The 23,382-nt window shown below is 38.8% G+C and overlaps 1 protein-coding gene across 1 annotated transcript in view; it reads left to right on the forward strand.

Moving 5' to 3' along the window:
• The first annotated feature begins 8,770 nt into the window (after positions 1–8,770).
• csgalnact1a (chondroitin sulfate N-acetylgalactosaminyltransferase 1a) overlaps positions 8,771–23,382 on the forward strand; it is a 31,890-nt gene continuing 17,278 nt past the window's right edge. The window contains exons 1-2 of the mRNA XM_011481587.4: positions 8,771–8,943; positions 20,531–21,781. Of these exons, the coding sequence (XP_011479889.1) occupies positions 20,983–21,781 (799 nt within the window). The 5' untranslated portion in view covers positions 8,771–8,943; positions 20,531–20,982. The remainder of the gene's footprint in view (positions 8,944–20,530; positions 21,782–23,382) is intronic.

Below are 23,382 nucleotides of genomic sequence, written 5' to 3' on the forward strand. Positions count from 1 at the left end.
GGTGAGGGCACTGTGCTGACATAAATGAGCACGTTAAATCTATTGGTGTGGTTGATTGTGTTCATTTTGCATTTTATTTTGGTGCAGGACTGCATGCTCATGTGAGGGACTGTGAACTTCACCTTTCTTGTTCATATTTCTCGTTCTTATTCTTGATGTGTTGTCTTTAAATGTTTGGTTTTATGTCAGCATTGTTTTGTTTTGGATCATTTTATGAAAACATTTCGAAGGCGAAGGCTTCTGCTGTCTCTGGAGCAACTAGTAAACTCCACTACATTTTTGTAGTTCTAGGGCTTAAACCTCACCCCTCTGACAGATGAGGTAAAAGAATTGATACATCACAATGCCGAAAATATTTGAGACCTTAGATCCATCAAATTCATTCATGAAGAGAGCAAAGACCTTCAAAAAGAGAACCCTGTGCTGAAGAACTAATGTGAGAAGTTAGTAACACAAATGGAAGAGTTATATGACTGCGTTGCAGTCGCAGAACGTTACAAGTGGTCAGAGCTGCTCTGTTGCCCATCGTGGAAAAGGCGTGCAAAGATGTAAAGAGGGATTTGTGGGACACAAGGACTTATGACTGAAGGTAATGTATCAATGTAAACACTAAGGTTAAGTTAGTTTAATATTGTTTTTCTTTAAAAAATGTTCTATCTGTTTTGTAGACTTTAATTATTTTTCTTTATGAATTTGCTTAAATGGTTGACATCTTATAAAAAAAACTCTCTTAATTGGTGTTAAAACCAAAGTATATGTCGGAGTTAGCTTTACCATCAGTAAACACTGGGAAATAATGTCAAAAGAAAAGCTTTCTTTATGTTTTCCAAAGATACAAACGCAGATTTTGTTTTTCATCAGGACTGTCACAAATTTTTAGAAGATGAATTATTTTAGAAAAAACCAATGGGGAAAAGGTTTATGGTTTGCTCATGGTTGTAACAAATCAGCTGTAGGTTTAATATTAAAACATCATTTTAAAGGGATTTTTTTTTTAATGTTACAAAAGATTTTTAGAAAGGCCATTGGATAATTCTAATTGTTAAATAACTATATCATTCTTTTTGCTGGGAAATATCTGGTAATAATTCTGATTTTCTAAATGGGACTTTGTTAAGAGATATCAAAGATACTTTAGTATTTTGTAGTATTAAATATCCTGGAACAGAAGGGATTTTGGGAGGAGATTTCAATATGGTTTGGTCTAATCAACTATATGGTGGGAGGCTTCCTGCGTCAATTTCATCAACAAGTTCTTTTATGTTGGAGTCTTTTTTTTCCAAACACAACTTTTGTCTTCACAATTGTATTTTGTGGAACAACTCACTAAATGTACACTCTCAAACTTTATGTTTACATAATTAGCATGTTATAAAAATCAACAGTGTTAATTGATTACTAAATGATAAAGGAGAAGTGTACACATGTAATCATTTCTTGAGTACCGGTAAGTGCAACGTTGCTGTGTCACAACAAAATCGAGCTGGATATGAGATCAATTCAAAGTTTACATTTATTAAACTAGATAAAAATCATAAAATTGGAAGATCTAAATGTTACTAAAATATAATTCCAATTGGGGGATTATCCTTATTGAAAAGAAGTTTACAAACATATTTATTTAGATAACAATTCTGTACCGGTATGTCAACATAGATGGCCTTACATGAGAAAAAAGTCTGTAAGAAACACCTACTTATTACCAGATAAGTACCTTATAATTTGTATTCATATTACCCAGTAAAAGTTTATATTTGTCCATTTTTCCTGATGATGGTACATTTTTTTATTTTAAATGTATTATTAGTAGACCGCTGTTTTAAGTTTTTTATTTTATTTTAAATGTTATCCTTTTTTTTCTTCATTTCCTTGTTTTATGGTGAGATGACTACTTTGTAAGAAGATATTGTTAAACTTTTTCATTTTGGGATTTGTTTGACGGCAATATTTGAAGATGTATACTACAATTGTTTTATTCTGTTCTATTTATGACACTAAAAAGATTCTGATTCTGATTTTGCAGCGTAATGTGTATCCGGACGTCTTCACTTCCGCTATGTCGAAGTCCACACAATTTGGCCAATCAGAGCACGGTCGTCGGTTTTACTGCTGTCTCATTGGTCCAGTCCAGGCATTATGACACTAAGCAGTCATTGATGGGCTGCGGACTTTTCGACAGAAGCGAGACTTCCTTATAAAAAGAGACCACACCAGAAACAACACTTTCGATTTAAATCCCTCCGCTTTGGAAAACCTGCAGTCATGGTGGAGCTTTTTGCTGGCCTGAAACTGATGAATAAAGCCGGGGAGTTGGTCGACTCCGAGGCGGCGCTCAGTAATAAAATAGTAGGACTTTATTTTTCTGCGGAATGGTGCCCTCCGTGCCGCGGCTTCACACCAGTTCTGAGTGATTTTTACACGGAGCTCGTCCAAGAAAGTAACCCTCCGGCCCCGTTTGAGATCGTGTTCATCTCCTCAGATCAGACCAAGGAGAGAATGATGGGATACTTTCAGAAAAAGCACGGAGATTGGCTCGTTTTGCCATGGGACCCCGAAACGAAAAAGTAGGTATATCAAGATCACTTTACCTGTCAGAAATTGTAAAATACTTACAAACGACGCAGAACGTGGATAAAAGTAGCGTGAAGTGAAGAAAACTGCGATTAAATCTGAAAAGATCCATAGAAATAAAAGTTGACGACGCTGAAGTTGGCTTCCGATTTACAGCTTCCAATTCGCGGTGACATTAATAAGGAACATTCCACTGTATTTCTCGCACCGACCTCAGCGTCGGTAAAAATGGGCTCAGTCTGCCTTGAGGACCATGATGACTTGCAAAAGGGTGTGTCTAGTCTTTCCATCATAGATGAGAGAAATTGGGGAAACATATTGATATTATACCAATATCAAGGGAAATAACTTTTTTTTTCTTACTGTATCTTTGTCCTGTTTTTGCAGGAAGTTCTCCCAGCGCTACAACATCTCAGGAATTCCCACATTGGTGATTGTGAAGGGGAATGGTGACGTAATCACAAAAGATGGAAGGGCTGATGTTCAAAGCAAAGGCCCTGCATGCTTCAAGATCTGGCAGAAAGCCTAAGAAAAAAGGAAGTCCAACTGGATTTCAGTTTTGATCTTTTTCTTTCTTATTGTCTTGCTGGATGATGGGTTCTTTAAAAACAATAAAACTTGTCTCTTGGTAAGAAGATTCCTGTTTCTGTGAAGGGGAGATACCTGTGTCAATTCTTTTAAATTTCCTTTTTATTCAGCATGTGACTTAACTTTGTGATGAATGGCTGCAGAAATTGCCTCAGGAAATGGTCAATGATTGAAATCCTGCAACTTGTAGTTCCTGGTTCTGTTACAAAATAACACTTGGCAGACGAAAGGCTTTTATATTACGGCACATCTGTCTCCTTTCACTCTACTTCTGTAAAGAATTGTGGCAAGAAAGAGCTGTTTAAAAAAGGACACAGAAAATATACTGTTTAAAGAGACTAGAGATGGCTGAATTCTCCCACTTTTAGAGCATTAAGAGCCAGTATGTGTGAGTCTTGTTCAGACATCTCTGCCTTGCTCAACTGCTGATTACCTGGATCAGGTGTGGTCCACTATGTAAAACATGCCGGAGGGGGACGTTTACGAAAAAAAACAGGAATGTAACCCTCAGTATCCACCTTTGCTGCAGTCAGAACTAAAAGTTTCTTTTTGTAAAGTGGATTTTCCTGTTCAAGATTCTTGATATTCAGCAGAGAAAGGGGAGTTTATGGGGTGTGGCTCAGTAATTCAGAACCTTTTCTTCTGCTGGTGAGCTGTCAGTCAAAGGGAAAATCCTTTTGACGAAGAGACTGCTCTCTCGCTCTTATTGATCACATCAGAGGGTCACCAAACGGTTAATTTTCTGTGGATAAACAAAACTTAAAGTCAGTAAAACCTCCTTGCAATTCCAACATTGGTGATTGTGAAGGGGACAGGTGATGTGATCACAAAAGACTGATAGATCGAGGTTAAAAGCAAGGCCCTGCAATCTTCAAGATCTGAAGACCTGAAAAACACCTAGGATTGTTGGGAAAACAAGTCCAACTAGATTTCAGTTTTGATCGATCTGTCTGATAATGTTCATGTGTGTGAATGAAGTTAAAATGATTTGTATTGATCTTTTGCAAGTTTTATTGCATGATTGCTTCTATATCTCATCATCAATCTATATCTACCCTTTAAGATATTAAAATACTTGAAATGCAGCTTTAATCACACGCTCTCACCAAAACTACTCTTTTCACCTGTGTTACACCCCATTTTGGGTCTAGGGGTATCTAGAGGGGCATAACTAATGTGAAGTTTTGGCCACCTAGTTTAAATTAACAAAAAACACAAAACGAATGTCTCCATACAACTATAACAAATGTATTTAAAAATTACTGAATAAAAAGCAACAAGAACTTAAAGTGAAGCAAAAAGGCCTTCAGGGTTAACCAAAGCCAAAATAACAAAACCCCACCAAACTGAAGTCCAACATCTTACCTGAACCAAAAAAAAAAGGGAAAACAAAGACAAACACTAACTTTCTTCCTGAACTAACATAAACAGGAGAAAATGAACACTAAAGAAAATGGCAGTTCACCCCTAAAGCTTCACTTACTTATAAGTTACACTAAAGAAAACCAGAGTGGGCAACAACACAGAAACACAAAGTGCAACACAACAAAACAGGTGGAGAAGAGTGCCTAGCTGCAGTGGAGCCATGTTACAGCCAAGCACTCTTCTCACAGACTGGGTCCAATAGGAGCCACGCCTTCATGCACCATACTTGACAAAAATCAGACACAGACAGACACAAAGATCCACAAAAACAACGAAGTCCCGCTCTGATACAAAAAAAGAATACACAAACCACAGAACACACAACACCAAATACGGTCACAGCTGTAACATAAACCATAATCGACTATGAATCGCATCTTCAAATAAATATTATGATACAAATCGAATCATTGTTAAAATCAATAATTACACCACTACCAGGGGCACACAAATATATGACATTTACGCCCCTTAGACTCTATTACTAAGGTATAGTATTGAACTTTCTTTTAAGTGGAAAACTACAGTTTCAAAACCTGCCAGAAGAGGCCACTGTGTTGCCATATTTCAGAGGCTGGATCAATGAAACAGTGTACGTAAATGCACCCTAACCCAAACCTTTAATCATTTTTATATGCCAGAGAACTCTATTGTATAAAACATACTGTGTAAGCACAAATGTAACATTTTATACGAGAGAATTTTTGTGAATATATTGATTTTATAAGCTAAAAGGAGGACTTTTAGGAGAAGATGGTGGTTTTTAAGTCTATTTTAGTTTAATTTCTGTAAAGGAAATCCAACAGCTGACAGGAAAACAGAATTTTTTTATCTGATAATAATGAACTGCTTAACAAAAGGATCTATAGGTAACTTAATTTGGGGCTGCACGGTGGCGCAGTGGTTGGAAAATTCCCGGTTCAAATCCTGGCTGGGGGACCCGAAACACCTCTCTGGGACTTTTCTATATGGAGTTTTCATGTTTTCCCTGTTCGTGCATGGGTATTCTCTGGGGAATCCGTCTTCTTCCCAATGTCCAAAAACATGCTTTTTAGGTTAATTGGTTACTCTAAATTGTCCCTAGGTGTGAATGTGGGTGTACATGTGTGACTGGCCACCTGTCCACCAGTGGCAGGAGTAGGCTCCGGCAGCCCCGTGACTCAATATGCCCAACTAATTTTTTAATAAAAAACAGTTTCAATGGGGCTATAAACTGTTTTCATAAAGGTAAATTCCTTTTCTGACAAGCTCAATCAGGCTTGTTGTCAAGTTGCCAGCCAGTGTTTTAATGTATTTACAGGAAGTCACAGGGTTGTCTATAAGTGGATCTTTTCCAACATATTTTGCAATCTAGTTTCTGTGCATCACTGACAGTTTTTCAGGAGCATCACGCTGGACATCTCACTCTCATGCTCCTGTTCCATCATGTCTGAATGCTGTTCATAAACATACACATGCTCACTAAGCTCCATATCATGAGAGTTCCACTTCTGTGCTTTTCTGTCATAGCTTTGTATTGCCAGATCTGGCCATCGCGGACAAACCAAAGATGAATGGATGATTTTTCAAAGCAGACAGAGAGTTTGTTCCTCGATCATATTTTAAATGAGACTTAAAAATATGTCTTCTAAAAAAAGTCACATTTTGATTTAGTTTATTGACCAAGCAGTTGCAGAAACTCTGATTTCTGCCACACCCATGTGTTTTGCAACACTTAAAAGTAGATGGATTTTTAGAGCCCAGTGAGACTTAGTAAAATATTGGTATCCTCCTCCATTATTCTTCAATTATTTACACTGCCTTTAGGCATTCAGGTTAAATGGTGGACCACACATAAAAACCTGGATGTGTATAAATATTCAGAGATTATGAGTGAGACATAGATTATCATGCATCCCAGGCATTGCCAGTCATATCTTTCTCCATTCTCCTCTTGAATGCACCAAACATCTTAATGTTTTCTTTCAAGATAAGATCCTTTTTTTGTATGATGATAGAGGAAAACTTTGGGAATCTGCATCATCAGTCAACACTTTTAACTTTGTAAAAGCACACAGGAAAACATGTACTTTTGTACCTTCAGTAAGTTTGTTTTTTGCCAGTGATTAAACATCCCGGCTAAACAAACAAATTGGATTTTCATTATAAGATAAAACACTAAAAATCATTAAAAATTCTATCGTATAATGTTAAAAGTATCATTTGAAGGTGAGAACCACAAGAAAAGTTGAAATGCTGGATGTGAAGGTGCTTTTTGAACTCATTCTACATACATATTTTCAAATTATAATGCCAGACTTGTCCCACTCAGTGGGGAAAGAAAAAGCACGTTAGTAGCATCTTTGTGATGTTAATCAGCAATTCACATTTACACTTTTATTGTTCATATTGTAATTTGTTGACAGACCATGTCATACCAACATAGAAAAAAACCCCACTGCAAACAGTAACACAAAGGGAAAAAAAAGATAGGACAATATTCTGTATACAACAGTACAGGCAGTGCAGTAGGAATTCGTGTGGTCTTCCTACACCTCTTGTCGTTCCTGTATGTTAGGCCACAAATTCTCATCCACATCAGCGAATATCCTCTCTTGCAATGCAGCCAAATATGTTTGTCACATTATGACAACTTGGTCAACCATTTTGCAGTTAATGACTTATACGATGAACTAATGACTAGGTGTTTTGAGGACTAAGACTATTGCAGTTACTATAACCATAGTGAACTATAACTATTACAGTGAACTATATAATACATTTTGATCAACATGACATAAACAATTGATAATGTAGCAAAGAGCAGAGAATTGTACATAATCATTTGCATGGATGTACCAAAGCAACTGCAACTTGTTCAAAAAAGTGATAAACTGCTTATATGATGTGCACAAGTGACATCATGATGTGAAGATTGAACAAATAGTTTGGGGAATTTCATTCTGATCTGAGAATTGTACCAAAGCGACTGAGAAAAACTGTAATTGTCATCAAAAGTTTAGCCATAGTTTACATCAGAACCTCCCTCTAAAGTACACAGTTATATTGACAACATGACTAAGTAATTTGACCGTCTTGTTCGTAGACGACGACACAAGGACTTAACATTCTGATGACACCGACATGTTCAATGACATAAAGACTTCGTTTTGAGAGATGAACTAAAGATTTTGAGCAAGTTATAGGCTTTTGCAAGAAATCCACAGTGTTTTGCTGTTTGTACAAATTGTTTTGAGAAATGCACACACATATTTGCAAACTTCAATTCTGATCTGAGAATTGTACTAAAGCGACTGAGAAAAACTGTAAAAATCTTCCCTTGAGCTTGGAGCTTAATTGAAGAAACACTTTAGATTTGGATTTCACCTTTACATTTCGACTTCTTGTTAGCCTTTACAAATGAAAGGTGGCAGTGTTTCTTTCTGCTGTAACGGTGTCTTGAGTGAGTCAACCAACAAGGCTGTCTTTATGTGAGAACAGGGAGGGCAGCAGACAGCTGGGCGGATTGACAGACCTACATGGAGAGCGCCTTCCATCAAGCTGCTTTATCGTGGATCAGGCAGACTTCTGCAGGAGTCCTTTAAAATAAGACGCTAGTTTGATGCATGTTTTTGTTCCTTGTCAGAAATAGAGATTTTGTGATTATGTTTGAGTCCCATTTAAACAAATTAGGCATGTTAATTGGGCCATTGTAGCAACTTGTATCATCTTTTAACAAGTTGCCAAGAAAGCTCACCATAGCAACAACACACAATCCCAGTTGACATCAGAGTAAAGCATTTTTCTGTTCTGATCTTGAATTCTGAGTAAACCTCATTAAATATACAACTGTTAGAGGGTTATAAAGCGTGATTTGTATCTTTAGTACAAAAAATTTAAGAAAACCAATTCGATGGATGGATAGATAGATAGATAGATAGATAGATAGATAGATAGATAGATAGATAGATAGATAGATAGATAGATAGATAGATAGATAGATAGATAGATAGATAGATAGATAGATAGATAGATAGATAGATAGATAGATAGATCGATATCGATCGATCGATAGATAGATAAGGGATGGCTGGATGAATGTGAATATGAATGGATCAATGACAGAATGAAAATCCCAAGGAATGAATGAATGAATGAATTTGTGAATTCCAGTAGTTTTATTTTGAAAGCATTCTCATTTCCGGTCGTTGGAGTTCCACAGCTGCTTCACAACGCTCCACCTCAGAAACGCTCCAGAGCTCCTACCGGCTTCTCGGAGTCCGCTGGAATCGGCGTTAGACGCACGCGGAGCACCGAGACAAGGACGGCATCCAAACCTTCACTCCGGGAGGATGGCGCCAACGGCTTCCGTGACGAAAGGTGATCTAAACTGTCACGTTTTCCGGTGTTTAAATTCAACAAATGACTAGAATAGCCTATAAAAGGTGATGGTTTAAAAGATTATCACTTTAGTTTTACTCTTGCAGGACATATACTTTATGTAGCAAAAGACGTGATAAATTAGATTAACAAAAGATATAGTTTAAATGAAGAAAAAACAAACAAAAATATTATCATCCTTTTTTTTATTGCAACTTGAAATTGTAAATTTCATATCAGGCATAAAGCTTTATGTTGCTTGAAATTTAAATCCAATTGTGCATAAAAGGCAACCATTTCTGGCAAAGGGAGCCAAGTAATAGTTTTTTTAAACTCAGTTTTTACATGAATGTGAGTTTTTAAACATCCACAATCACATGCACGCGCGCCCCTATGCACACTGACAGCATTCTGGGAGCGCTGAAGGTTTTCTGCTCTAATCCTGCCTAATGCTCTCACTAACAAGCACCTAGCACCCTGAAATGTTTGGCTGAGTTGTTTTCCCCTCTCCGGCTGAACGGAACAGGAGATTATGGGCTGTTTTGGGTTATTTTGAGCAGATAAGAGTGATGCAGCCAAAGGGGGAAAATTACAATACATGCATGTGAAACTGGTGATGTAACATGTTGTGACATACATGTGCTTCCTTTGCCCTCAAGATCAAGCTGCCCCATTTGAGACCTGTTTTGTTTTGTGGAAGTGCCCTGAATATGCGTTTGCCTGGGAATGTGTGCATTCTCACTTTCTGTGGCCGTGCAGGCTGCATGCCTTCTCATGTTTCGCAGATACCATCACAGCATCAGACAGGACATGGTGGCGTTTGAGTGGTGCCGGCGTGACATCCCTGCAGCGAATTGACTAATCACCGCTGATGAAATTCTGCTTGCCGCGTGCCTGTTTAAATGATCCCAGTTTGTTGAACTCCATTAAGACAAATGGAGATATAATCAGTTTGCACACTGGGTTGTGTTGCCTTTAGGGGCTCCTGACAGTTTCACTTACGTAAACCAGTGTCAGCTATCAACTTCAGAGATGGGGGGTGGCTCAGGAACACTTATTAAAATCCATTGTGACTTTGGAAAAGCTGCTGTTCTGCTAACGCTGCTGTGGCAGTCTGGTTTGACAGTTGACAGAACAGACAGGGACAGGTTTCGGCGATCATACATGATGGTGGTGTTTGCAGATCGTTGGCTGAAGTTAACAGATGTCAGAAACGGTGCACTCATGCGATCATGGTGCCTCAGACTTATGCAGAGATGCAGCTCCACGCTGTCAGACATGGATTTTCATTGTTTTCATCGTCACTCATCCCCTGCTTCCACTGCGTGTTTATCCAGATGCTGCCTGTAGTTTATGTAATTGATCTACAACACAGGTCAATTTTTACTTTCCACAAATTGTCTTTTTAATTCATCACAGGCTCAAATCAATGTTTACATGTTGGCAAACCGTGTAGTCTTTTCTGCACAGAGAAATCAGATCCAATTAGTGCCGCTGACCGATTCATGAGGCAGGTGAAAAAAAATCATATTTTAGGGAATTTTCCTGATAAATTACAACGTCATTAAAACGCAGCTATTGAGGAAGATACCTGATTATTTTCATTCATCATTTTCAGCTTTTCTGTTGTTTATCAATGGTCATCAACACATTTTTATTAGATATTTTTGACTTACTTTTTCCCATTAACTTGACAATAAAATGTGACAATAAATGTTCATGGGTGATACTTTTGCAACAAAATGCTTCTTTGGATTTGCAGGATTTAATCATAAATAATACTTAACGTTCCCTTCTCTGCTTCTGTGCCGGTCCCAAGCCCGGATGAATTGAGAGGGTTGCGTCAGGAAGGGCATCCGGCATAAAACATTGCCAAGTTAACCATGCAACTCATCCTCGAGATAGAGGTTGTTTCGCTGTGGCGACCCCTGATGGCAGAAGCCGAAAGAGGAAGAAGAATCATAAATAACAAATTAACAAAAGCACTTGTGTGTGTACATCTGCAAAATAAAACCCAATTAAGCTGGTTCTTGAACTTCCTTTCAAAAATGGGGAAATTTGTTTAGATTTAAGTCTAAAACAGTGGAAAAAATGGGAAAAATAAAACAGCCATTTCTATATGTCTGAGGCCCTGTGAGGTGAAGCCGACGTTATTTAACACAATTCAGCCATGTAATGAAACTAATGGTTATAGAAGTTGTGGAAAAAGCATGTAATGAAACCCTGTCCATATTTTGCTTAGTTATTTGTTTATAATAATAATCTTACGTTTTTTATCAACTTGGCGCTCACCCAGTTAGCAAGTAGGTTGAACAAAAGGTCTTGACTGTTGCTGGAACATTCCCACAGAAACAATTTTAGAGCTGAAGATTTGATAATATGTTCCACCATCCATCCTCTTTCTAAGCCTGCTTAATCATTTTGGGGTCATGGAGTTGCTGGAGCCTATCCTAGCTACAGAGACAAACAGCACATCCACACCTAGGGGGCTTGATTATATCTTGTCAATAAAAATGCAAAGTGTTGAACTTTCCAAAAATTTCAAATGCAGTTTTCATTGATATTAAATTTAGTAACAAAAGCAAAAAAAAGGGGTTTGACACCAGAGTTTAAGTGTGTTTATTTCTTATTTATTTTCTTAGTTTGTGCCATTTGTTTTCAGGGCAATAGGAACTCACTCGCTAGAATACAGAGCCCCCTAGTGGTCAATTGATGAACTGACCCGGTTACAGCTTTTTGTGTTTAACAAGGAGCCTCAAATGGAAAATCCGGCGCTGCTATCTATGAGAAAAACTTCATAGAGATTCAAATGCAAAAAAGGGTATTACAGATTTTTTTTTACCTTTTATGTTTGAGGAGTGCAAATACAAATGTTTTCAGTAAAAATGGAAAGTTAGGGGTTAAAACAAAAATGCTACAAATTGGAAAATTCAAACACTCCATCGTTGCTTTGTCGGGCACATTTGGGCACTCTCCACGTACAGTGAGAAGGCCTTGATTTTATTCCCAGCTAAAACCTTCTTTGTGGAGTTTGGAGGTTCTTTTTGAGCATGTGTGGGTTTTCTCCAGACACTGACTTCTTCCCACAGTCAAAACACATGTTGACTGGTGACTCTAAATTGGGCCTCGGTGTGAACGTGTGATAGTGTGGCACTCCGACCTGTCCAGAGTGTCCCCCTGCCTTTGCCCAACAGCTGCTGGAATAGGCTCCAGCAACCTAGGGGCCCTAAAAGGGACCAAGCACGTTTGGAGATGGATGACTAGATGGCGTTGGTTTGTCATTTTATTACCTTAACATTGCATACTATCGAGCTGCATTACATTGAAAAGTACATCTTCTGCAAGCCTTTTCTCTGTTGGCTGCTGCTGCCAGAGTGTGGGACGGCAACAGGGCGCTGACCGGTGCAGCAGGTTTCTGCTTAACTCACAGGATTAGTTTGAACCACAAATGCACACGTTTCAACTGATCACAGATTTTTGCCGCTGCTTCACCCTGTTTTGCCTGACGTACAACTTTATTCAAACTGCCAAATAGACAAGTTACAACAGTTAAAAACAGGTAACAGTTCTGGAAAACCAGTCTGATTGCACCATTTCTAACTGTCATGTTGGGTAATTTGAGTGACAGAAAGGACACAAAGGAGTTATTTTTACTCATTTATGTTTTATCAACTGTGCAAACATTGTCACTGAGCTAAAAATAGACACTTACATGTCTACATCTTTTAAAAACTCAAATTCATCTGCAACGTCAATTTTTCAGATTAAGTTTAGCTCTTTTATTTTAAATGATTTAAATTATAATAATGTCGTACAATATGGAAATTAAAGACCCACTCCGATCAGCTTTTGATCCATTGTAAAAGTGTCTCCAGTGGTCTTTTAATTATGAATATGCCGTTCTTAATAAAAAAATAAAACCTGTGTCATTTTCTAAGATTGTTTCTGCAGAGCGGCAGTAGCTCATTAGAAATTTGCCTCTGAGTTGTTGGCGGGACCGTTGGTGCAGAGCAACCCCACCACCCCTTCCCCCCTGTTACTGAGAGATCTCTGTTTACACCCCCTCCTGCTAGCTTACAGGCCCTCACACCCCCAGCAGTACATGATTCTAGTCGCTTACAAGTCAATGCCGGTGATTGAGCAGAGTAGGGACCGCCTATTTGATTTTCTGCGTCACAAAACTAAAATTCTTCAAACTGTTTTTTCCCCCCCCGTCTGTTCCTGATTCACAACAATTTTAAAAGAAATGCAATGGAAATTCCATTTTAAGCTTAATTTACTGTATATATTTTCTCCATCATGAGAAAAATGCCACAAACAGGTGTTAAAAAGACCAAGAAGCACGGTTTTTTTAAATAACTGAGGATACAGAATGTCTTTCGAGGTCAATAAAAACACAGGAAAAACATTTTCTTGTAAATGAATCCATGTGGATTAATCAATTTTTCCCCCTTATCTTTCAACTTTCTTCAAATGTATCTATCTTATCTTACGTTAGCCGCCCTCACTTGACGTGAAGTTAAGAATTTGTTTTTAAGGGCTTACCAGATGGCACGTTCAGAGGAAGTATCAGGGGAAACCGGCCTCTAATGAATGAGAGAGAACCACCTGAGGGGACAGGAGACATCAAAAGGAGCCTCGCTCCTGCCTCCCTTCCCTCCCACGTGCGCACTCGCTGACTTCTCATCTCCCCACTCTCTGCCTGCGCCGTGTATCTCATCTGTCCGCATAATAGCTCCCCTCCAGTGATCCGTGGGCAGCTGACGGTTGAACCGAGCTCATTTTGCTCGTTTTTAAATTTTATTTTAATTAATCTGCTCCTTCCCCCCTTCGGAGGAAACGTATCACTTTTATAGTGGGGATAACTGGGCGGGGAAGCGTGTTCAAGCAGAGCAGCGCTCTAAGGAAGAAGTCCTCACTGCCTCTGACACCAGGATGCACACAAACACATGAACATCCTTTACTGGGAAGAATGTAAAAAAAATTCCAGCAGGAGGGAAATGTGGCAGACATAAATTTCAGTGCGGTAAAGCAAACATCCATCATGCTGTGGTTTATTGGGCTGTTTGTAATGAACATAAAGAAGGTGGGTGTTCTCCGAAGGATGGGCTCCCTAACATAAAGATAAGTGTACATTTCCGCCGTAAAAATATGTGGCAGGCCGAAAATGTTATTTCACAAAAGACATTAGAACAGTTTTGCGTTTCAATCATAGTTGAAATTCCGGTTCAACTGAAGTTACATACATTCATTTGCGTGTAACCTAAGAAGTTTCCTGTTTTAGTCATCATAGTTGCTTGAATAAAAAATCTATAGCAAGACGTGAAATGTCAGGCCCTGGAAATGTTAGTTTTGCTTTTGCACAAACTAATTTCGAATTACAGTAATAAAAATTAAACAAATTATGTCCACAATGCACAAGAAAAATGTAGCAAGTAAACAGAAAATGTTCAGGAAATATCTCTTTAGCTCAGTATGTCATTAAGAAAGCTAGAAAAAAAGGGACAGTATGACATTATTCTGGTCCTTAGCAGCCACTGACTTCACAGAATAAATATTCATTGCAATTCTTCTCTCTTACTGCACTTTTGAGTGAAGGTTTTCCCTCCCTGCTCATGCTAATAAACTTAACAAAACGTGCACACACTGATGAAAGTGAAGTTTTAAAAATGTTGAATGACCCACCCCCTAAAAGAAAATAAAAACAATAAAAAGATGACATTACAGCGGGCGAAATACGGTAAATAAAATGAAAAAAGAATAGGGACGAAGCGTCTCATTTCAAGATCCACTGACGCAACCAAAAGACACGTGTCGGGGTTATCCAAAGGCAGTTTTAAAACTATTATGGGATGGCCACAGGATCTATCGGTTTTCACTTTTTTCTACAATATGGGAAAAGAAAACTTTTGTTTTAGTGATCGTCATGAAATTTCACACACATGCTGCCTGTTTAAGTCTACAACCACAGCCAAAGTTTTGTTGACCTTTAACCTTGGGAAGAGGGGGCCATCTTGAATTTTCAACAAAATAAATCTCCCCTTTAGCTCCAGGAAAAATTAAATAAAAAATTAAAGATCAAAATCCCCTTCGGATTTTGATCTTTTGCCTCCTAACACGTCGGGCATCCTTAGGAAGCTACTTAGTAACAAATTTGGTTTTAGACGTTGTACGTTTACGTTAGTGTGGAAAATTTGCAGAAGAGGGATTCCCCTGTTGCTTGTACATTTTTGACCAGAATATTGTGAAAATGTATTTTATGAATTGCATTAAATTCAACGAAACGATACAACATAAAATGAACCTATTAGGAATCTAGGTGTGGCTGACAAAACAACGTCCGTTCCAAGGAAATCCAAAATATAACTTTTGCAGATTCTTCTAAAACATACATAGACCTTTGAGTCACCCTTAGGTGACCAAAAGATACAAATGGGAGCTCTGGAGAGAAAACAATTTCAAAAAGGGAATTAGCTGTTCCGTCCACATAGAAAATTATGATTAAAAATGCGAAAGACCAAACAGCTCCAACTTGGTTAAAGCTAAAAAATTGATATTTGATGTGTTTTTCTCACATTTTCCAATGCAAAAATGGTGAAAAAGATCAAATGTTGAACACATTTGGTGCTTTTTAGTTTTAGTTCTTGGATGTTTTAAAAACCAACAGAGGAACAAAGGCTTTGTGCTCTTCATGGCAGAATGAGATGCCACATTTGAAAAGGTCACAGGGTTGATTCTCAGATGCCTTGGGCGTTCATGGGCCGCTGCTCAGCGAAGAACACACAAACAAATATCCCCCGTCACCTTAGTGCGACATCTGCAGCATCTGTGTTACCGTCACTATAGAGCGCCGCTGGTGGACTTGTAAGAGTTTCAGTCAGTGAAATGCTGCCTCAAAGTAAGAAGGTCTTGGTTCAAATCCCAGCTGGGCTTTTATCTTTGTGGAGTTTTCCTAGTGCATACTTCATAGGTCCAGGTCATCGTTGTTAATAAAAATTGGTTCTCAGTTGACCTAAATGAAGGTTAAAAAATACAAAAATGCGGCCTTGTTGTTCAACACTTTCCGAAAGGTGTTGTATTGAAGGATAGAACAGATATTTGAGCTGCAAATATGAATGAAATCACATTTTTAAGGAAAGGTGTGTTACACTTTCAAAAGAAGCAAACTGCACAGGAAAGCGTTTAGTCCAGAAACATTTCTGGTGACCAAACAATAAATGTAACTTTTACTGAAAAACAGCAGGATTATTTATTTCATATCTCCCTCCTATCTTCTGGCACTCTCATCACTGCATCTGTGTTTCTATTTCCTGCTTTGTGAAAATGAAAATGTGATAAGGGGAGCAAACACATTTATCAGTTATGGCATCCCAGGAAGTGGAGGAAATGTATTCTCTGTGTTACTGCTGTGGTGAAAAAGACAAACCCGAATACACAGAGATGATGGATTTATGACTTTGGGTGCAGGATCGCGGGGTCTCTGATGTATATTCCGTCTCTTTTGAAGCTAACAAACGCAACGAAACAGTTATAAGGTGGTGTTTAGAGAGCTCACTGCTTCACAAAGAAAAGAGGAACCGTTGTGGTGGATTTAATGCCAGATTCACTGTGGGTTTTGTTGCTGTTGAAATAGGCAGTGATATGGTGTAAAAATTACAACATAAATGTCCTGGATGTGTTCTAGATAAAAGATTATCTTAAAATTACAGTTTTTTTTAGTTCACCTGAATGTATTTTATTCTAACTGTTAAGGTTTTGTTTCCATTTAGCAGCAAGTTTGTACTTTGTAAACCTTTTGTAAGCTTTGACATGAAGTTATTATTGCGTTCAGAGTTTTCAAGAAGCTGTTGGGACTGCGGTTGGCCCCTCCCACATCCCAAAACGCTTCTAGCAGTAATGGCTAACAGTAACAGGAAATGATAATAACTGTCCTAAACATCCAATATTTCTCATTTTTAATTCCAAAATCTATCAATGTTTTGTTTCTGCTTATCTCACACTGTCGTTGGTTGGTTTGTCTAGTTTTTAGCTTTTATAAAACTTAACATGATAACATCAAACCTCCTAACTTTTGTAAGTATGAATTATCACTTATCCACAAATTGTGTGTTCTGTTAAAGCCTATTGCAACACTTTATGCTATTGTTATCCATCCAAATGTACAGCAGTGGGATTTTAAACGCTTATATGTGTAGCGTTTAAGATTTTCCCTTTAAAAACAAGATCCGCTCCTGACAAAAGCTTCTTTATTAATATAATTAAATGTGGAGCTCCTGTCTGCTTCTGTAAAAGTTCAGCCCAGGTGCTTCCAAATGCAAATGTCAGTCTGCTGAGCTGTTAAGCTCGTCGGTAAATTGTGTTGTGTAGGCTTGTGATGAGGAGTTTTAAAGCAGTGCAGAGTTCCACTTCACATGGAGAGTTAGAGAAAACACAGAAAAACACCACAGGTTTTAGTAGCACAACAGCAATCCTGTGATACCTGATTCATTCCTAGAGAGCACTTGGAAGACAACAGTAAATAAAAACTTTCTGACTTCAATGCATATTTTTAATTTTAGAGTGGTCCCTTACTTTTTTGCTTTATTTTTGTCATCTTTTTTATAACAAAGGCAATGATATGTTGATGGGTTGGTATTTTGAAAACCATCCATACCTACATTGATGTCATTTGCCCTTTTATAATTCCACACTTGTAAAAGGAAATTCAAAATAACGAACAATTGTTACTGAATCAAAAACATAAATGTTAAGGAAAAGGATTAATCTTTATACCTATTATTCATCACAAAACGGACATTTAAATACATCAGAATTAATAAAAACTAACCTGTCTAACTATTTTAAAGACCCACTCAGATGAAAACTGCATTTTTAAAATGGTGTTTTTAACATGTTGTTGTGGCATTTTCCCCATGATGGAGGACATTTATGAAGAAAATTAAGCTCAAAATTTTGTTTCACTGTGACATCGGTGTAAAGGAAAAATATCAGAAATGGGTTCTGTGGTCCACTTGGTGTGTGGTAAAATACACATAATTTTATTTTATTTTATTTAGAAAGAATGGGTCTGGGTTCTTATAGGTTAAAATAGATCACAAGATGATCGGAGTGGGATTTTAAGTTCTGCTTGAATGTTGTTTACTACTTTCAGCGTAATATTGTGACATTCTCACATAAAATTTCATGTTTCTGACAGCCTGAGTTTTGGATAAATACTGTTAGGCTTATTGGGGAGATACAGTTAGACAGCAATGGCAACAGGAAACTACAAACGCCTGTTCAGGCAAGCCCCACCAATAGAACTCGATGATTTAGCTGCCAGTGTTCTTGCATTGCAGCCATGCCTGTCCTCATGGGAAGTTGAGTAAGTGGAGCTGAATCAACTCATTCATTTCTGTGAGACTCGGTGGTTTGACTGCAAAGTCTTTGCTCGTAAATCTCGATCGCGCACAAACTCCCTTTCTGGCAGCATATCTGTTTTTTCTGTTTCCTCCCATAAAGGAATGATTGCTTCACTCCGGCTGATTTATGCTGCTATTGTTTCTGTGAAATGCTTTGCAGTTTGGGTTTTAACAGCAGCTCCCTTTTACCAGTCTGATGCCCGCAAATACTGTGTTCTTTATTATAGTGGAAGTTATTGGTTTATTGTCTTGCTGACATAATATTGACAAATGTGGTTGCTGCTTTGTGTTTAGTTTTTAATATCCAAATATTTTTCTCACATAAGAAAAAAGTTCATTCGGAAAAAATTGGGATATAAAAATGACATAAAGGGCCAATATCACACTTTTCTTAAGCCTTTTAGAGCAAACTATATCCATGTATGATAATATATTACCTCCGGCACACTAAAGAATGATTTTTTAAATAAAATTTGAGTTTATTTTCGCAGCAATTTTTCTACCCAGAGTAAGACGACTCGTTCTCTGAGACACCGGTTCACGCTCCGTGTGGGTCCCGCTCATCTCATCACGTCAACCTAGAGTCTGCCTCAGCAGCGTGTCTGCGTTTCGCCCACGAAAATAAACAACATCCAAATTTTTGCAAAGATCGATGTGCATATTGTTCATATAAAAAGAAAGCGTTTTAGCCGATCACCGCTATCTCCCCAGAGAAAGTGTGTGTGTGTTGGCCTGGCAGTTCAGACTCCTCCTGGAAGGGGCGGTTCCTCACTGGTCTACATCACAACGTGAGAACCCGCTCGTTTTCATGGATTGGGAGGAGCTGGTGCTCAGAGCTCAGGTTTTTAGAGGAATACCCAAAAATGTGTGAACAGATCAAAATACCCCTTTGGGATTGTTCATCATAAGGAGTGAACATTATAACACACTTAAAAGCTAAAAACATGCTAGAAGCCTGAGAATATTAAAAAGTAAAATAGAATAGGATAATGATAATTGGATAGGCAAGTTGATAAAATGTGCCTTTATCTGCGTGCACAGCTGATGAAAACAGTTGTGAAATCACAAGTCAACAAAGTGATTTAATTGAAGAAAAAAATGGTTGTATATAAAATCAATTATTATTGCTAACTAAACAACATTGCTAATTAGGTTTCCAAAAATGTCTTTGCATATTTTTCAGAGTTTTTAAAGATGAATAATTCGATCTTAATAGAGAATGTTCCACTCCTCCTTGCGACTCACCCAGTTCTCCATGGGAACCTTCTCAAACAAGCCTGAATCAGCAGTGGAGGTCCTGCTGGAGAGGTGCCCTGTTTCTCCCGGTGCAGCCATGTATTCAAGCACAGTTCGGCATTCACTCGGGCCACAGACTAATCCTTTCATTTGCCCCGGCTTCAGGTTGTTGTGTCAAAGAGTGGACTGTGTGTGGAGTCCAAAGAGTCTGAGACTGATGCACAGAGATACATTTACAGATGCAAGCAGCAACTCAAACACCACACAGCGTCCAACAAAAATATGCGTATGTATTCAGACAGAAACCTCTCCTTCACATCTCCAAGTACACTTAACCAGTGTGTACTTACCATATGGAATATCTAGAATCTATACTCCGTAGATTTATGACAAAATCTGTTTGTTATGCCTTTAATTGCAGCATTTAAATGTACAAGAAATGTGTCAAAAATGCCTGAATCAATCAAAATACTATTTTTACAGATAAATAAAAATTCAACGCTAGCCCAATCGGGCACCACGGTGTGGCTAAAAGCTACAAGGAAAATATCTATAGTATTTAAAAAAGTATTTTTGTTGCAAGAAGATAAATGTGTTTTTTTTTTAGAAGAATTGAATGACTCCCTTTGTAAATCTTTAGTCTCCATTAATTGTTTTCAACCGTAATGAGCACAGCAGGTAAGTATTCAAAAATCCATGAATAGATGCCACTTATCTGTCCCAGCTTGTAAAACCAAAGAACATAATTTCCACTTCTCAGCTGGAGCACAGTACTTTCTCAGTAACTCACAAAGCTGAATTTAGCCAAGGCAGTCCTCCCTAAAACCAACGTGTCAAAGCATCCCAGCAGGATTCAGATTTGCTGCATTTTAATGTTTGGCTGTGAAGAATGAACATGTATTTAATAATAAACCTCTCTGTCTTTGTTCTGTCCTCTTCTTCTTTTACAGAAACGACCTGAAACCCCCACGCTGACCGAGAAGACTTGTTTCCTCCCCGAAATGCTGATTTTTTCCATCAACCAGCTTCTCTCAGACCCATGTGGCAGTTCTTACGAGAACACTGTGGAAAATGCAGACAGGCTTGGACCGTCAGGGGAATTTCAAACAAAAGATTCACAATTGAGTCATGAATGATGTCCAGACGACTAAGTCCTTAAGCAAGCCATGAGACTAAACGGATCAAGCGAAACGTTGCATTTAAACCACATCTTGGCCTTTTATCTACATGACCAAAGCAGTTACACTTTCAGGAAGCGTACGCGATTCCTAAAAATATGACCTCACGCTAAAAGGCAGCCCGCCCCCCCTCTGTGGATGATGGAACATAATCAGATTTGGACTCTTTTCAATGAGCCTGGAGTGTGTGAAGTCACATGATTTTTCCTTGAGTGCGAGATTTGATGCTGCATGTGGAAATGTTAAGGCGAGGACTGCTAACCTGGGTGTCCCGTGTCGGGGGTTTGCTGGTGCTTCTCTGCTGCTCCCTGTCCCTTCTTTATGTCATGACATGTAGCCCTCCACATTCCGACAACCCCCCGCTGACTCATGTGTTACCCCACGCCGGATCAAACCACGCCAAGTTAGGGTTAATCATCGGAGGGGGGACTGGGGAGATAGGGGGAGCTCGGGCGCCTGCCCAAAGCCCACCGGGAGCCCACTCTTACCAGGTGCTCCTGCAAGAGCGAGAGGAGCAGCACCGCCTCTACATCTCCTCCTTAAAGAAGCAGATAGCTCAGCTGAAAGAAGATTTGCAAGAACGCAGCGAGCAGCTGAAAAAGGTGCAGGACAGCCTCAAAAGAGACACTGGGGGTCCAGCAGCGAGGAAGGAGTCAGGTACTGAATCACAGGGAGGGGGCCATGGAGACGTTCAGGGGGTTAAAAGCCATCAGTCTGACCTCCAGGAGTTTTTGAGGAGCCAACTGGCAAAGGCTGAAGTCCTGTCAGGCACCAGATTCCCCAGCGAATATGCAGTGGTGCCTTTTGAGAGCTTCACCTTGCAAAAGATGTACCAACTGGAGATGGGGCTCACCCGTCACCCCGAGGAGAAGCCTGTGCGGAAGGACAAAAGGGATGACCTGGGGGAGGTGATGGAGGTGGCTCTGCGCAGTCTCAACACCCCCCCATCGCCACAGGACAGCAGGGATGCAGCAGGAAAACGTGAAACTAGCAAAGTCTACACGCCGTCCGACTTCATAGAAGGTAAGAACTCTGTTTCACCCACCACGAGATTAAATTTACTTTCAGGATTATCTTCCCTGACTGTGTTAAAGTCAGAATTCTCTCTTTTTAAAAAACAAAACAAAATGTGGAACCGCTTCTGGAAATGTTTCACGAAGCTTTGACATAAAATGAACTCAAAGACTGTCTGAACTTCCAAAACCCTCAAACTATCAACCAGTTTCTCAGAAGATATAAGAGGCCTCTTTTCATTTAATTCATGCAGAGTCTTTTGACACTTTAGCAGCAGCACTACTCAATAATGCATTATTTATACAAAATTATGGGCTGGTTTCAGGGCAGATTTTGCAGGAAATAATTAAAAAAGCTGTATGACAAAAATGGTGTTTTAGCATGTTCTTATGGCTTTTTTCAAATGATGTAGGACATATATTAAGAAAATACAGCTTAAAACTGCATTTCCTCATATTTATGTATAGAAATCATTGTGAATTTGAAAAAGATCATATTTGTTTTGTAAAAGATACGATGACACAAGCTCCCTGCTCCACTCCATTCTGATTAGATCCATGTACGTCTTTGTTTTCCTCATCCAAGCTGATATCTGGCTCAAGGATTGCTCAAATGTTGCTCGCCATTTCTGTTGCACCAGTAATGTTAGGCTAGCAAGAGAGCGTGTAAGCAGAGCGCTCTCAGTAACAAGGAGGGGAAGGAGGGGTGGGGTTGCTCTGTGCCAATGGCCCCACCCACAATTTTGGCTAAAAACAGCATAATCATTATTAAAAGACCACTGGTAACGCTTTTAAAATAGATCAAAAGATGATAGGAGTGGGACTTTAAATAGATTTTTAAAAAATAAGGTAGCACCTTAGTAAGTTGAGTTTATTATACTATAAAAGACAAAACACACTGTGTTCTCTTTGCCTTTTTAAATGTTTTTTTTGTGTGTAAATTTGGTTTAAAGTTTTTTTTTAATCCACTGGGAAGGACTTACATTTGTGTTTGTGTGAAATGACAAACAGGAAATCCTCAAAGCTTGCTGTTTATCTCCGATCAGAATGTCAGGAAATGACAGCAGCTGCTCCCTGCTGTTCTCTGCAGAGCATCTCTTCAAATGTGGAGTGTTTGAAAAATCACTGTTTTCAGCACGCGAGCAGGTGGATGTTTTTAAAGGCCAGCCAGAGCTCCTGGTTTGGAAGGAATGAACCAAAAAGTCTCAAATACCGGATGTGTTGAGTCTGTGCATACATCTTTGTGTACATTTCCTTAGCTGGAATCCAGCTTCATTCTCCCTCACAGACATCTGTTTATGTTTAACCTTAAATGAGAAGCTTTTAACGGAAGCAGTGGAGATGACAACGCCATCGCCTTTTAGCGACAGTCGAGGAGTTGAAACTGCACACAAACACTCAGAGAGGTCCTCAGAAAAAGAGGCAGACACGAAGTGAAAGCGTTTAGCCTTGTTCAACATATTTAGTAAATGAAAGCTTGTTGTGCCCCTTTGGGAAAAGGAGCCTTCCATCACAGGAAGTTGGTCATTTTAACAAGAAGGCTTTAATTCAGGCTGCGACAGAGCTGCTAATCTTTGCTCACATAAACCCCCTGTGTTTCTCCTCCATTCT

The sequence above is a fragment of the Oryzias latipes genome, chromosome 12 (genome assembly GCF_053564925.1).
Source record: "Oryzias latipes strain Hd-rR chromosome 12, Olatipes_Hd-rR_3.1".
Taxonomy (NCBI): Eukaryota; Metazoa; Chordata; class Actinopteri; order Beloniformes; family Adrianichthyidae; genus Oryzias; species Oryzias latipes.